This window comes from Lygodium microphyllum, chromosome 16 (genome assembly GCF_053477565.2).
Source record: "Lygodium microphyllum isolate KBCC chromosome 16, Lygodium_microphyllum_v1.1.10, whole genome shotgun sequence".
Taxonomy (NCBI): Eukaryota; Viridiplantae; Streptophyta; class Polypodiopsida; order Schizaeales; family Lygodiaceae; genus Lygodium; species Lygodium microphyllum.
Genome location: NC_141150.1, coordinates 16,806,735 through 16,821,365, shown reverse-complemented (window position 1 = coordinate 16,821,365; position 14,631 = coordinate 16,806,735). Strand labels below are relative to the sequence as shown.

The 14,631-nt window shown below is 39.6% G+C and overlaps 1 protein-coding gene across 1 annotated transcript; it reads left to right on the top strand.

Moving 5' to 3' along the window:
* Positions 1–1,855: 1,855 nt before the first annotated feature.
* LOC148022566 (microbial Terpene synthase-like protein 13) lies at positions 1,856–3,447 on the top strand. Its single transcript, XM_087695092.1, has 2 exons — positions 1,856–2,437; positions 2,662–3,447. The coding sequence occupies exons 1-2, from the start codon at positions 1,975–1,977 to the stop codon at positions 3,303–3,305; spliced, it is 1,107 nt and encodes a 368-aa protein (XP_087551218.1). The 5' UTR covers positions 1,856–1,974; the 3' UTR covers positions 3,306–3,447.
* Positions 3,448–14,631: the final 11,184 nt, after the last annotated feature.

Sequence of the window (14,631 nt, the reverse complement as noted above, 5' to 3'; positions counted from 1 at the left end):
GAGAGAGAGAGAACCAAGAGAGGAGAAAAAATAAACTAAAATAGAGGGCAGAGAGAGAGAATTAGATGTAGGGAATTGGGGGGAGAAAGAGAGAGAAAGGATAAAGACAAAAATTAAAAACAAAGAGAGAAAGATGAGAAATGGATTGTTGAGCGAACTTCACTTGGCGCTTTGAATTATAGAGAGAGAAAATATAAAATTTAAGAGAGAGAGAGAGAGAAAGAGCAAAAGAGAGAGGAAAAGAAAAAAGAAAAAGAGAGGAGAGAGGGGGGAGGGGAGAGAAGATAAGGGGGGAGACAGAGAGAAGAAAAGGAGAGAGAGAAAAGAAGAACAAGAAGAAGAAGAATAGAGAATTATAGAGAGAGGAAAGATAAAAAATTTTTAAAAAGGAGAAAAGGAAAAAATTAAAGAGAGAATAAAGAGAGAGAAGAAGAAAAAAAGAAAAAAGAGGAGAGAGAATCAAAAGAGAGGAGAGAGGAGGGAGAGAGAGAAAGGGAGAATAAGAAGAAGAAGAAAAAGAAGAAAGAGGAAGAGAGGTGGGAAAAAGAGGAAAGAAAAAAGTATTTTTTAAATTTAAATATTTTTTTAGAAAAGGGGAAGGAAGAGAGAAGGAGAGAGAGGAAGAGAGAGAGAGAGAGAGAGGAAAAAATGAAAATTAGGAGAAAGGGGGGAAGAAGAAAAGGGGAGAGAGAGAGAGAGAGAGAGATTAAAAGGAGAGGAGAAAAAGAGAGAGAATTATATATAGGGAAAAGATAAAATTTACATACGTTAAGAGAGACTGGGGGGAAGTGAAAGGAAGGGGGAGGATGAGTGAGAGAGAGAGAGAGAGAGAGAGAGAGAGAGAGAGAGAGAAAGAGAGAGAGAGAACATGGAGAGAGAAGAAATATAAAATTGAAAGAGAGAGAGAGAGAGAGAAGAAAAATAGAGGAGAGAGAGAGAGAATAAAAGTGCAGAGAAGAAAACATAAGTTTTTTTTTCTAGTTCAAAAAATACATTTGCAATACAACCCTCTTCCCTGAATAGTGCATGTTATATATACCACCTCAAATAAAATTTATCAGAGTGCCACAACCACAATCACAAACATCCAAAAATAGCAAAGTAACTACAATCTCTCGTTATGCTTTTGCATTTCTGCATGGGTGAAAGAATGCATTGGCAATTGAACGAGGATTATTGAGGAGAGTACCTAAAGCCCACTTCAAGGTCGGAACCTATATATCATGGTTAGTTTTTCCTTGGCAAATCTTTCAAAAAAAAGCAAAGGTGAGTCTACTGACTCACTTTTTCTTACCTTGTGTTACCATGTCAGGTTACAGTAGTGTGCTGCATCTCGATGAGAGCTCGCCGACGGTGGCAAACCACCAATGCCTAGATGGTAACGTAACGCTACTTGTTAACCATGCCTACACTTAAAGCCACCGCTCAAAAATAACAGGAAACAGAGAATCGCTTTCACAACGGCTCCGGTTGAGCTACACAGCGATGGAGGCATTGGGCCCGCACGACATTACGTACTACGAACTTACGTAACACGAAGCAGTGAGCACTGAGCACGCGCATGTCTGTACTTCTCGCCGGTCGGCGGATTAGCTCAAGAGGACATCATCAATTCGCGAGTCACGAGTCACGACTGCGACGCATTATAAAATGGGGGGATGAGGTGCGTCCACACGTCGACCTCGTTGTACCGCAGGTCTCTGAGTTCTCGTCATTATTCTCAATGCGCGCCATTGCACGGTTTTAAAGAAAGCCAACTTCCAACCGCAGTCAATGTACTCTCGCCAGGATGGTGCCGGCCTCCGGTTACTGTCCAGTAAGGCCACACCGTGAGCTTACCGCTGGGAGACTGGAGTAGTGACTGGCCCACAAGCAACGAGCTCAAATATATGGGAGTAGGTTCTTCGTGAAGGAGCAGCGCACGTGCCATACACAGACAGAGGCAGAGACAGAGAGAGAGAGAGAGAGCGAGCAATGGAGGAGGAGCTGCCGCTGATGAGCGCCAGTTGCGATGTAATTATGGCTAATATTGGTCGTGATGGTTTTCAGCAATACTGCCCCTTGGACGTTAGATGCAATCCCCTACGGACGTCTCTGGAGGAGCAAAGCCGCCAGTGGGCAACCGGGCTCTTCAAGGCCCATGGCCTCCCCCATGGGCAACTGCAAAATCTTCTGGACATGAACTACGCCCACCTGTCGTGCATGATGTACCCCAACGGCACCTCAGAGGCCCGCTCCTTTACCCTGGTGAAGCTCCTGCACTGGTTATTCCTGCTGGACGACCTCTTCGACGACGGCCAGCACGTACTCGGTTTCAACCTCGAGTCCGCTCGCGTCTTCTGCTCCCGCCAGCTCATGTCGATGTTTGGGCCGGCTGCCGTGGCGGCGGCCGGCCTTAATGACGCGTTCAACAATTTCTTTACGAATGAGTCTAAAAGTATGCAATTTCAATAACAAGGTTCGAGGAGGGTCTCACTCGAGCTCTCCATTTGTGGAGAGAGCTTCCTTAAACGACCTCGAGCTTACCATGGAGAGCTCGAATGAGACTTCCACGGAATGACGCAGCTTCTTCTTTCAGTAGAGATGGCTTACCTTTCACTCTCAGTGTTATAATACCAAAACTTATCATTAACTTTAAAAACATGTGTTGCTTTGATACAGGCATCTCCAAAGACCAATTGCGGCAACAAGAGTTGGTGATGGACATGGGAGTACAGTGGTCTACTGATATGCAAGCTCAAGGCATATCACACAAGCAATATAAGCGCGTGCAGGAAGCGGTTGTGGAGTACATCACCGGTGTGCTGCTATTTGTAGCCTTGAGAGAGCAAAACAAGCTCCCTAGCCTCCAGCAATACATCCCCCTTCGTCGCAAGGATGGGGCTGCTAGGATCTGCCTGATTGGGTGTGAGTTTGACCTTAACATGGAGCTTGACAATGAGGCTTTAGCACAACCACCCTTGGAAGATCTATATCAAGCCATGGCTGATGAAATGCTTTGGATCAATGATACCGTTTCCTTTAATGCCGAGTATTGTAAAGGGGACTATATCAACCTAGTCACAATATTGCACTATCACAATAACCAAATGGTTTCTTGCCCAACTCACAAGATCATGGACTTCCAAGAAGCTATCTCTCAAGCTTGTGCTATGATCGAGGAGAGAGACAATGATCGCATACAATTATCTCGTGACATTATTGCGTTGAATCCTTCCTTGCAATGGTATGTTGAGGCTACTTGCTACACCCTCTTTGCGATCATTACTTGGACCCGTGGTAGCCTACGCTATAGAGCCCACTAGAGCCATGATCTTATTGACTAACACGAGTCTAGGAATCGTCATAAATAGCCAAAAATTTTAGCATTCATCTAAGCATGTTTGGTAGCCTAATCTACAAAGAAGTTGTATGGATTATTGCATGAATGAAACCTCATATTAATCACTTTATTACACATTATTACTCATTGAATTCCTTTGTTTTATCTGATGTGGTTTTATAAGCTGCAAATCTATCCAAAATGCTAATGAGTTCAAGTCACATGCAATGCTACATCTATCTATTGTCAAGAGTCTAGCTATTCCATATTCAATCTTGTATACCTAAACGTATTTCATATAAGTTAGGGAATCCATGTAACCAAATGGTAAGTTTTCCAAATTTTGAATGGTGAGTACTTATTTGTAGTAGACCACTATTCATAATATGTATAAACTTGAAGACCTCTAGGAAGGCTATTTTAATTACTAGTCTATACATAAAAAGCTATAATATAGTGAACTAGTCTTTCATAAACTATGGAAACCAAGACTCTATGATAATAGTACGTAATTGAAACAATGCACGTCTCTTTAAAAACATGTCTCCCTAAAGTATACAAGCTTTAAAAACATGTCTTCCTAGAGTAGGGCGCAATTCCTCAAAACTACAAAATTACACATACACTAAATACCCGATCATGCACATTCCAAACCAAGTGGACACTTTCAAATATTAGTTTTGGCTTATGATAACTATGACAACTAGATGAAGAGTCACTCACTAACCACAAATCTTGATTTCCATACCTTATGGGCAAGGACTACTCTTACCCAAAAATATGATACTTTTCCCAATCTTTGGTTGCACACACAATAACAATATGTCAAACATGTGTTTAGTTGTGAGGCCTATTCTTACCCAAAGTAGGACAAACAACCCAAATGTCTAAATATAATTTTCATAATTGGACTAAGTATTAAGGATCCAAGAAATGTAATGTATCAATGCCTACTCTTGCGAAATCAAGGACCCATATCTCAATCCATGCAATATACAAGGTCACAACTATACTATCAAAATAGGTTTTATGTCAAAGACCCAATAGCCCACTAAAGGGGACAAATGGCCTAAGTAATACAATAGTCCTAGGTCACTTCTTAAGGACAGTATACAAAGAGGTATGAGTAAGGGTATATTACCAAAAAGAGCCCCTCAAATAAACTTCTACTAATTTTATGAGGCCATTGTTTTGATAAATATGAAGCTAATTACAATCTCAATTTTCTTAATGAGACTATTAGGCTATGTAAATATTCTAATAGTTTTGTCTAATAATAGGTCAACAGATTAGTTTTTAATGTGTTGTATCTAACCTATCACATTAATATTGACTAATTCTAACATTACTAATGCAAATGAACAAGGTAAATACATTGTGTTATTAATATATTATTCTCATCATAATCATAATGAAATACTCATTGATGAGGACACTCATGTCATCTTGGAAGGAGCCATACTAGCATCCCCTACAAGTAAAAAAATAGAAGATAATATTGATTATACACAAAACATAATCAAAAGACTAGCATCTAAATGCAAGAAAAAATATAGAGACTCCAAGCTTACCTAACATTTGTCATCTCTTGGTGTGAAACACATGACCTACCTTAGCTCCTAGAGCTGATGCCTTTGCTATTAGAACCAACATGTGTAGGGTTACAACTAGGGCTAAGAGATGGTGAGACGGATGTGTCTCAGCATTGATAATAAAAAAGGACCTACATCAATGGAGCATTTGAATCAAGGGGTGAATCTATTTGCAAAAGTCCCCTATGTGAGGCAAACATGGGACAAGGGATGAGATTGATCTTGTTGCAAACTCAACCAATGTTGTTCCACCACAAAACCCTAAACAACAATTGCATGACCCTTGATTTTTCTTTGAAATTTAAGGTTATTGAGCTTTCTCACAAGCTTGTAACATTCCTACAATTTGTGTACTTATTAACTCTATCAATATATACTTGTTCCAAAGATGGGATGCATGAGACAATCATAAATCGTGTGACAATTTTGACTCCCCATTACAGGCATTTAGATGATACAATGGTATGCCCCATTTGAAATAGAAGGAAAATTTAAGTGTGCATTATTAATCCCAAAGAGAGAAGACTACAAAAGGACATTGAAAACTTTGGATCAAAAGGCAAAGATAAGTATTCAAATGAGTCAACAAAGACCAATCAACTTAATATAAAAAATAATCTAAGCTATTTATAGCTTAAAAGCATGTCAAATATGTAGAGTCTTTTTTTTTTATATTAAAAATTCAAGTACAAATGTTTGCAAGTGGAGTGCTTAAAATAAATAGCTAGATATTAGTTAATTGTGCTATAATACATTTTACTAAACTATGTAGAGGTGGGCACAATCTCATGCACATTGTAATATTATCGAAAGTCATTTTTTTCTTTTTACTTTTCTTTTCATGCATGTGTATATAACTTGTAGAATAAGTAGTCCATAGGCAAGTCCGTCCAGCTATATTAATGAGCAAAAGGCATGTAGAGAGAGATAACTAAACATGACATACCAAAGATGAGGACCAAACTTGAGAAGAAGAGGCCAAGGGTTGAGGCTACCCACATGACCTTATGGATGTAATGTGTTATTTGAATATATAGTGTCATTCTTATGTGTTTAAACTCTAAGTTCAAACTTCTATCTATACCTCCATACTTGCACCATAAACTTGAGAGAGAGAGAGAGAGAGAGAGAGCATGTGTGTGTGTGTGTGTGTGTGTGTGTGTGTGTGTGTGTGTGTGTGTGTGTGTGTGTGTGTGTGTGTGTGTGTGTGTGTGTGTGTGTGTGTGTGTGTGTGTGTGTGTGTGTGTGTGTGTGTGTGTGTGTGTGTGTGTGTGTGTGTGTGTGTGTGTGTGTGTGTGTGTGTGTGTGTGTGTGTGTGTGTGTGTGTGTGTGTGTGTGTGTGTGTGTGTGTGTGTGTGTGTGTGTGTGTGTGTGTGTGTGTGTGTGTGTGTGTGTGTGTGTGTGTGTGTGTGTGTGTGTGTGTGTGTGTGTGTGTGTGTGTGTGTGTGTGTGGGATTGAGAAGCCTCTCTTACAAGCACTTTCAAAGACCATGTATGTGTGTATGTTTGTGTCTGAATAAAGAAGAGTGAGGGACAATGATTGAGAATTGTCTCTTACAAGCTCTCACAATGTGTGTGTGTGTGTGTGTGCGTGCGCGCGCGCGCGCGTGTGTGTGTGTGTGTGTGTGTGTGTGTGTGTGTGTGTGTGTGTGTGTGTGTGTGTGTAAAAGAGGGTGATAGACAACTAGTGAGAAACCTCTCTTTTAACCACTCTCATCTTCTTCTCCTTTCTCTCTTTGTTGCACATCTAATAGTGTATCCAAAACTCCACTCACCATTTGAGTGAGGGAAAGAGACTTAGGGAGTTTGGGGGAGGGTGAGGGACCATGAATGAGAAGCCTCTTCTCCTCCTTTTCTATTCTTTTTCTTCTTCACACTGTAGATAGGTCTAAATTGGTGGGTAGATCAATAGTTCGAGAACAAAAGATGTAGGCGTATGGATTGTGATATCATTAAAGTCTCTTTCAATGGAAAACCATGAGAAGAAGCCTCTTCTCCTCCTTTTCTATTCTTCTTCTTTGCTATGTAGATAGATCTAGATTTGTAGCATATCAATAATTGGAGCACAAAAGAAGTAGGCATATGGATTGCGATGCTATCAAACTCTCTTTCAATAGCAACATATAATAAGAGAGTCAAGTTTTGCTGAGTCTACTATAAAATTGGAGATTTCTTTATTAACTTTCTTTCATGGTGTGGAGAGGAGAGAACACAAATGATATAAAGCTAGAATACGAATTGCCTATGTGATAGATGTCCTAAGTGCACAAAATAAAGGAATCCCTTGAATCAATTAGAACTCCTCAAAATCCCATGGTTTTGCTAAAGCCTAATATAATGTACCCAATGTCCTTGATAAGGATAACACTAGTTCCTACAAGCTCAACTTTTATTCTAATCCCTCAAGAGACATTGAACCTTAACACTCAAAGGAGCTCCTTGGCTACTAACCTTTGAATAGTCATACCACCATAAGTTGTGGGCGGCTATAAAAGCCTTAGCTATGAGAGGTAATTTGACTAATTCTCAAAGAAAGAAATGATAAAATATCAAGAACTTAGTCTCAAATATTGAAGGGAATTAGGTCTTGTGAGATGAAGAGGTATCATAGTAATAATAACAATGGTGTGTAAAGGCATTAGGGACTAACAATGAAATAAGAATAGCAAATATTGTGATAATAACTATCATAAATATGATACTAAAATTTTTGATAAAAGTGTCTAGACTAATGTTGAAACCTATAATAATACCAATAACTATCATCACCAATGATCATCTTTGGAGAAATAGAGCCATGAGTGGACAACCAGCCTTTTCAAGGCCCATGACTTCATGCATGCATATAGCTCCAAAGTCTTTGGAGGAATAGAGCCATGAGTGGACAACCAGCCGAGTCTTCAAGGCCCACGGCTTCATGCATGCATAGCTTCAAAGTCTTTTTGACATAAACTATGCCATCTTGTCTTGGTGAATAATGTATTCCAACAACACCAAGGCTTGTGAAAAACTTTTTGCCAACTAGTGAAAAACAAGACAAAGCTTAAAGATATTGGTTTTTCTCTAGTTTTATTCATTGCTCTTATGATCATTGTTTATATGACAGGCAGATCCGTAACTCTTGTTAGCTCATATGCATTCAAATGTTTGTGGTCCCATGGCCTATTAGTCATTAGGTGGTGTTAAGTATTTTGTCATGTTTATTGATGATTATTCACATAAAGTCTAGGTCTATCCCATTAAGTAGAAGTCAGAGATATTAGTTACATTTCAACAACAATTGAGAACCAATCTAGGAATAAACAAAAATACCTACAACCTCACAATGGGAGTGAATATGTCTCTAAGGTATTTGAGCATGGTGTTGCAAAGCACATGAATATGACCATTCAAGAAAGAGCCTATAATAGGTATGCTTGCCAATATACTTTTGGGCTAAGGAAATTACTACTACATTTCATTTAATTAATACATTTCCATGAACTAGTCTTGGTGGCAGAGTTGTAGAGGAGATATGGTTGGATAAATCTCCCTCATATGTACACTTTTGTATCTTTGGATGTGAGGCTTTCTATCATATTCCCAAAGACAAATGCAATAAGTTGTATCCGAAGTCCATCAAATGCATATTTCTTGGATATGATAATGCAGATAAGATGGGCTATGCCCTTTGGGATCCATAAGCTCAAAAGATTATCCACAACCATGATGTTGTATTCCATGAGAAAAAGATGCATATGAAACTAAGGCAAGTAGTTAAGATACACAAGGTGATCTTTCATGAGGAGCCTCATGTTATGATATAGCCATCCCTAGTTACATAGCTTGCTATAGTTGCTGATGATGTAGTTGTCTAGGATCCACTTGTTGTGTAGGATTATGATGTTGGATAGAGAGGACGGGCCATACATGCCCCACAACTAGTCTTGAGATGCTCCATTAAAGCCTTACGTCCTTGTAAAAAAATAGTTTCTTCTAAATAAGAAATGCTTAAAATCAGCCAAGAAATATTGCAAAAGCCATAAGCAAGGTGGCCACATCTAATACTTAGATTATTATGTGGAAGAAATACAATGGAGAAAATGTAGATGGCAATAAGATACCTACCTTTTGCCATGGTGGAGCAAGATACACACCCTTAGCTATGGTAGGAGGTCCAAAATGAAGAGTCGTTAAGTGAAAATTTGATTAATTGAAAAAATATGTGCACATGTTACATCCTCAGTCTTTTATACTCTTCCTTAAACATATGCTTTATTACAAGCCCACCTGGCCTAAGAAAGCTTTGTCCTCAAAGCTTGGAATATGGATAAGAATGACAATGAACTATAAAAAAGAGCTTTGGAGGATGTAGATCCATGCTCGAAATGAAGCCTTTATGCTGAAGAAAGTCTCCTTGAAGCAATGAATCACAAGGAACTGAAGAATTGCAGACTACTATAATTGTCCAAACAGGAGCATCTGAAGGAAAAGTACCATAACTTTGGATATACATGTCTGAATTGAGAAAATGAAGTGTCATTAGAAAATAGACACTACATAGCAGCCTATCACCCATAAAGGTGACATTTTGACCAAGTTATGACAATTTATTTTGTGACAAAAATTTCATACAGCAAGCTGTCATATTCAAGAATTCATTGTTATTCATGTAAAAGCCAAGGAAAAGAATCAAGGTATGATTATGGCTTCCAAGTAGACTCTTTCATAGGTAATCCCTGACATTTAATAAGATATTCTAGCACTGATTAGTTTCTCAAAACTTTTTTTCACTTTCCAATGACTTTCTCGAGCTCATTGATAATAAGACCATCTTCATCCATAGAAGAAACTCTTCCAAAACTTGAATGGCTAGATGCACATACTTCATTAATTGAGAAACATAAAAATATCATAGATACGTATTGAAGAAGGTAACTCAAACTTATATGCAAGCTCCCCAACTCTCTTAGGTGTAAGAGTTGGGGAATACATGGGAAAATACATTAATAAAATAATGGAGGAAAAATACATGCTACACTAGCGGTATATAAGATGTAAGGGACTTCACATTTTTCCCATCAGATTATAATAACAAGTCTCCTTCATCTTCTCTCCCTCTCCAATTTTCATGGCTTCCTTCCTCCCTTTTTTGTTTTTCTCTCTCTTCTTCTAGTATTTCTCTCTCCTCGTCACTCTCTTTCTCTCTCTTTTGCTTCTCTTCTTCTCTCTCTTTTACGGTCTTCTCTCTCCTCTTTCTCTCTCCCCAGTCCACTCCTTAACAATTGGTATCAGATCCATAGGTTCCTGATCCAGTTGGCCAACATTCCATTTAGTTTTTTTTTAGTCACACAAATTTAAGAGCCAGGTACACAAGTACCGACATGACATGGAGTAGTAGTGCAGTTATCAAGGATCTCTGGACCACAAGGACTGCAAGCCTGGAGTATTAATGGAGTCTTGGACCAATTTTGGAGGCTAGAATACCAAATTTAGCAGCTTGTGGATCATTTTTGGTCAATTTTGAATGTATTTTCTTAAAAGACAGTGGTAAATGAAGTAGAAGAGGGGAAAGTCTTGATTACTTTTTAGGAATAGTCTTCTCTCTCTTCCTTCTCAAGCTTCAACCAAGCTTCCATGGAGAAACCCCACCCTAGATCTTTTATCTCCCACCTCCACTAATGAGATGGCTTCTACCAGAGCTTCCTAGAGAGCTTGAGTTTCATTCTAATAGTCATCTGGTCATTTTCACCTTGCCTGGGACTGGCAGTAATCAGGGAAGGAGCACCTCTCAGGAGCACCTGCCATAGATCACATCTGAGCAAACTAAGCTTGCAACCTTGCTCGCCTCTCATCTTTACGTTGTGCTACAGCAACATACAATGGTTTACTTCCAACCATTTTACTGTTCATTTCATTTACAACTTGTGAAGCTTTGTCAAGAGAGGGAAAAGCCACAAAGCCCGAACCCTTGCTCTAACCTTGAGGATCTCTCATCACCTTGCAAGAGGTGATGGTACCAAAACCAGAGAATATTTCCTTCAACAGGTAGCCCTTGCTCAAACAACTATAACTTCATTCATGCCAGTACAAGCCCGGAAGGAAAGCCATGCAGCCCACGTAGTCTTTATCTATATGTGTTTTCTATCTTATCAAAATGCTTCACAAGTCAGTTGAGGTGCATATATGTTGGTTCGAAGTGTTCGAAGTCCCGGAGGTTGGCAAACCTACTAGATGTTACAATTTCCTACCTCGACCGAGTAATTGGTGCCTTGTTTCTCCTTGCCATGTGGCAACTCAGCATGTCCGAGCAAAAGCCAGCTTCAATGCTTCTTCCAAGTCGTATGACTATGTTTCACAGATATCCTCTTTACAATTTGACTTTCCCAAGTCAAAATTGAAGTGTCTTCTCCACTCCAAAAGAAGGAGAAGCAACTACAAATAAATTTAAGTTATCATACGTGAACAAATTTGGGTTGTGATTTTCAGTCATAATAACTGCTATCTGAGTTTCAGAAACATCACTCCACTCCATGCCATGAAGTTTGCTTCTTTTAAATTCTGTTACAGCTCTCTTGTTGCCAGTTGACATAGATTTCCGTTTTATAGTCTCATTTGACACTACAAGATCCTATTCTGTATGAGCCAAAGTTTGCTCCACACATTAGGAACTTGAAGCAAAGAACACGACGACCTTCCATTGTATTCCTTTGTTGCAATCAGAGCTCGACAAAGGCCAAGGATCAACAACAACGTTGATCTTCTCTATTGCTAACAAGCAATCACAAAAATTAGAAGATGCAAATTTGGGGGACCTACTGTAAACCATTCCCAGTTCTGAGATGCAAAAATTGAGCCACTTCTAGATTGAGAAGAAGTGGTTGTGGTCAATCCTATGATTAGCCTTTCTCTAAAGGGCCTTCGAGCAAAGAATCTTGCAAGTGAGGTATTAAATGACTGGAGTCATCTTCTTCATCATTATCCTCCAAGGTCCCCAAGATTGAGCTTGAAGCCTAGCTTTACAGCCACAGCTTGCACTACATCACATGCTCCTATCTTCCCTATATCAGTTTTAGACAGGTTAAGCTCCAAAAAACATGACTCTCCATGCCAAAACTGCTTGTAGAATCAGTGAGGTTAGTTAGCAAACTTGGGGCAACTTTGTCACTCATGAAGAGTAGATGATCAACAGCCAGGAGATATTGGATTAGAGTGAACTTCCTGACATGGAGATACATCTTTAAGCTTCTGAAGACCAGATTGGTTGAGTTATTTGAGAGCTCAAATTAACATTTATGGGATCTTGAGATGTGGAGGCCATTGCTTCTGGGATACAATTTTCTCAACTTCTGAACACCAAACTGGTTGAGCTATTTCATCTCTGAGTACAACAGAGCTAGGAAGAGTACTCAATGGTTCTGGAACTTCTACTTTAATAGTTTCTACAGCCATGGAGTGAACCACATGATGTAGTCCATGCAGCAATTTTGATGATTAATCGATGATTGGAAGAGCCTTTGATGCTTGGAACGCATTATGGGGTATATTTATGGAAAATCTCCCTTCTATGCCCATTTATCCAAGTTCTAAGCTATTGAGAGCTCAATCCTCCCATCCCAATTGAAGAATTTTCTTCTTGAAGCTCAAATATTCCTCTCTTGGCTGAGCATTGCAACCATGGGGCTTTATTGGAGCCTAATGGAGCATCTTGGAGCACTCAAGAAAGGTTGAATCATTATTTGATTGCCATCTTCATCAAGCAGCATAAGGTACTTGGTTCTTAAACTCTTATTCTCTCAAATTCATCCTCTTTTTGAGCCATAACCAATTGCTTGAGAGAATGCAAGAGCTCAAGTAGGCATTAGGAGATAAATTTGATGCTTGTCTACTGTCCAACTCTTCATAGTCATTTTGCCTCACTTTCATTACATTGGAATAGGTAAATTCATGCTGAAACTCAATGAGGATTATTGCTTTTGCTTATCTTAACCAATTGATTTGTTGTTTCTTGATTGAGCCGCTTGAATTTTAAAAAATTCATTGTATAAGGGTAAATCAGCAGTGAATCATTGCTTGGTAATCCCTACCCTTGATCCCAATTTTCCATTCCATGCATTTCATGAAAAGGTTCAATTCCTACTTCCAAATGCATTTCATGCTGGGTGTTTAATTAATAAATGTCTGCCATGTATATTCCGGGTGAGGAAAAGCCCGACAAGGTGGCAAGACAAAAGAGGGGTGACCCCCCCCCTTGCCATCAAAGACCTTGAAGGGGTGCACAACCTGCCCTAGCTCGGGGGGAACTTTGCCCACCTCTCGGTGATGCGGAGCCCTAAGAGAGCCCAAAGTTGCTTGCATGTGTAGATACTCTCTTGAAGAACTGAGATATTGACTTGGCACTGATGTATGGATGTATTATTGGCTGCAAATATATGGAAAAATAGTATTGAGGATGTATTTGCAGACATGAGAATATATATGCAATCAATGGCAGTGAATCCGATGCTTGGAATGTATGAAGATGCCTATGCATGGAGAAATTATACTAAGAGATGTTTATGACATGATCAGTTCTGGAATAAGGTTACAAACAATGAATTTGGATGGTTGGGAAATGTATTATGCCATGTTGGATGACCTTTCAGTCATGCATTGACAAGTTGATTCCTTGCAATCCCTTTCTTGACTCCCACAGGGTGTTTAAGTGGTTTGCTTGCATTTACAGAAGTGTATCTACTCCCAAGAACTGAGATGCAGGTCCTGCAATGTGCCCGGCACACTGCAGGTCCTGCAGTGTGCCCACAGGTCCTACTAAGGGCCTTGATCAATTTTGGGGATCTAGTTGGACCCTACAAGATACTTACAGGTCAAAACAGGCCTCCTACAGGTATAGACAGGGTGCTGGACTACACAGTATAGTAGTACTTTTCCTATTACATAATTTTTTGTATAAAACCTGGGAGTGCATGCTTATGCTCAATTCAAAGAGGGCATTCTTTCATTTGAATTGAAAAAAAAATCAGGTCAATCAAAGATTCCTAGCTCAAGTTATGGGCAGAACAATGACAGGTGGTCTAACGGGACTGCACCTAACCATGGCAGGAAATAGGGAAAAAACCAAGGCCAATGAAGATGTTCATCAACAAATCAAGGATGCACAAGAACCAAGGATTGAGAACATCCCCGAAACATATTACGAGGAGTATCCTCATGACATTGGAAGCCTTGGTGCTCTTAGTGACACTCTAAGCAGGCATGAGACAAGGCATAATCAAAGACATGAGGCTATTTTGGAAAGACAAGAAGCTGTACTTGCAGGCATAGTAGCAAACATAGAAAATCATGCTAAGATGATGCTGGAAATGCGTCAAATGAGAGTCACCATGGACACACTTAATGCCAACTTCTCTAAGTGGTTGGAGATTCAACTGAAGGGAAAAGAGCAAGAAGATCGGTCACATGAACATGCTAAAAGAACCACCTTCCCATCAGTTAATCCAAATTCTCAAGACATTTTAGGAAGAATGGGCCTTCCCAATAGTAGCTTTGAGCTTAGCAAGCCTTCTCATAGGCAAGAGGACCCATTAGGGAATGCATCATGGGGAAATTTTCAGCTTCCATCAGCCCCCATGCCTTCAACAAGGTTTCAGCTGTCTTTGGGTAGGAATCACTCTCATAATAGTACCACTTTTGGGACTCAAAACGATCAATTTCAGTTGGGACAGTTTGGACATGCCA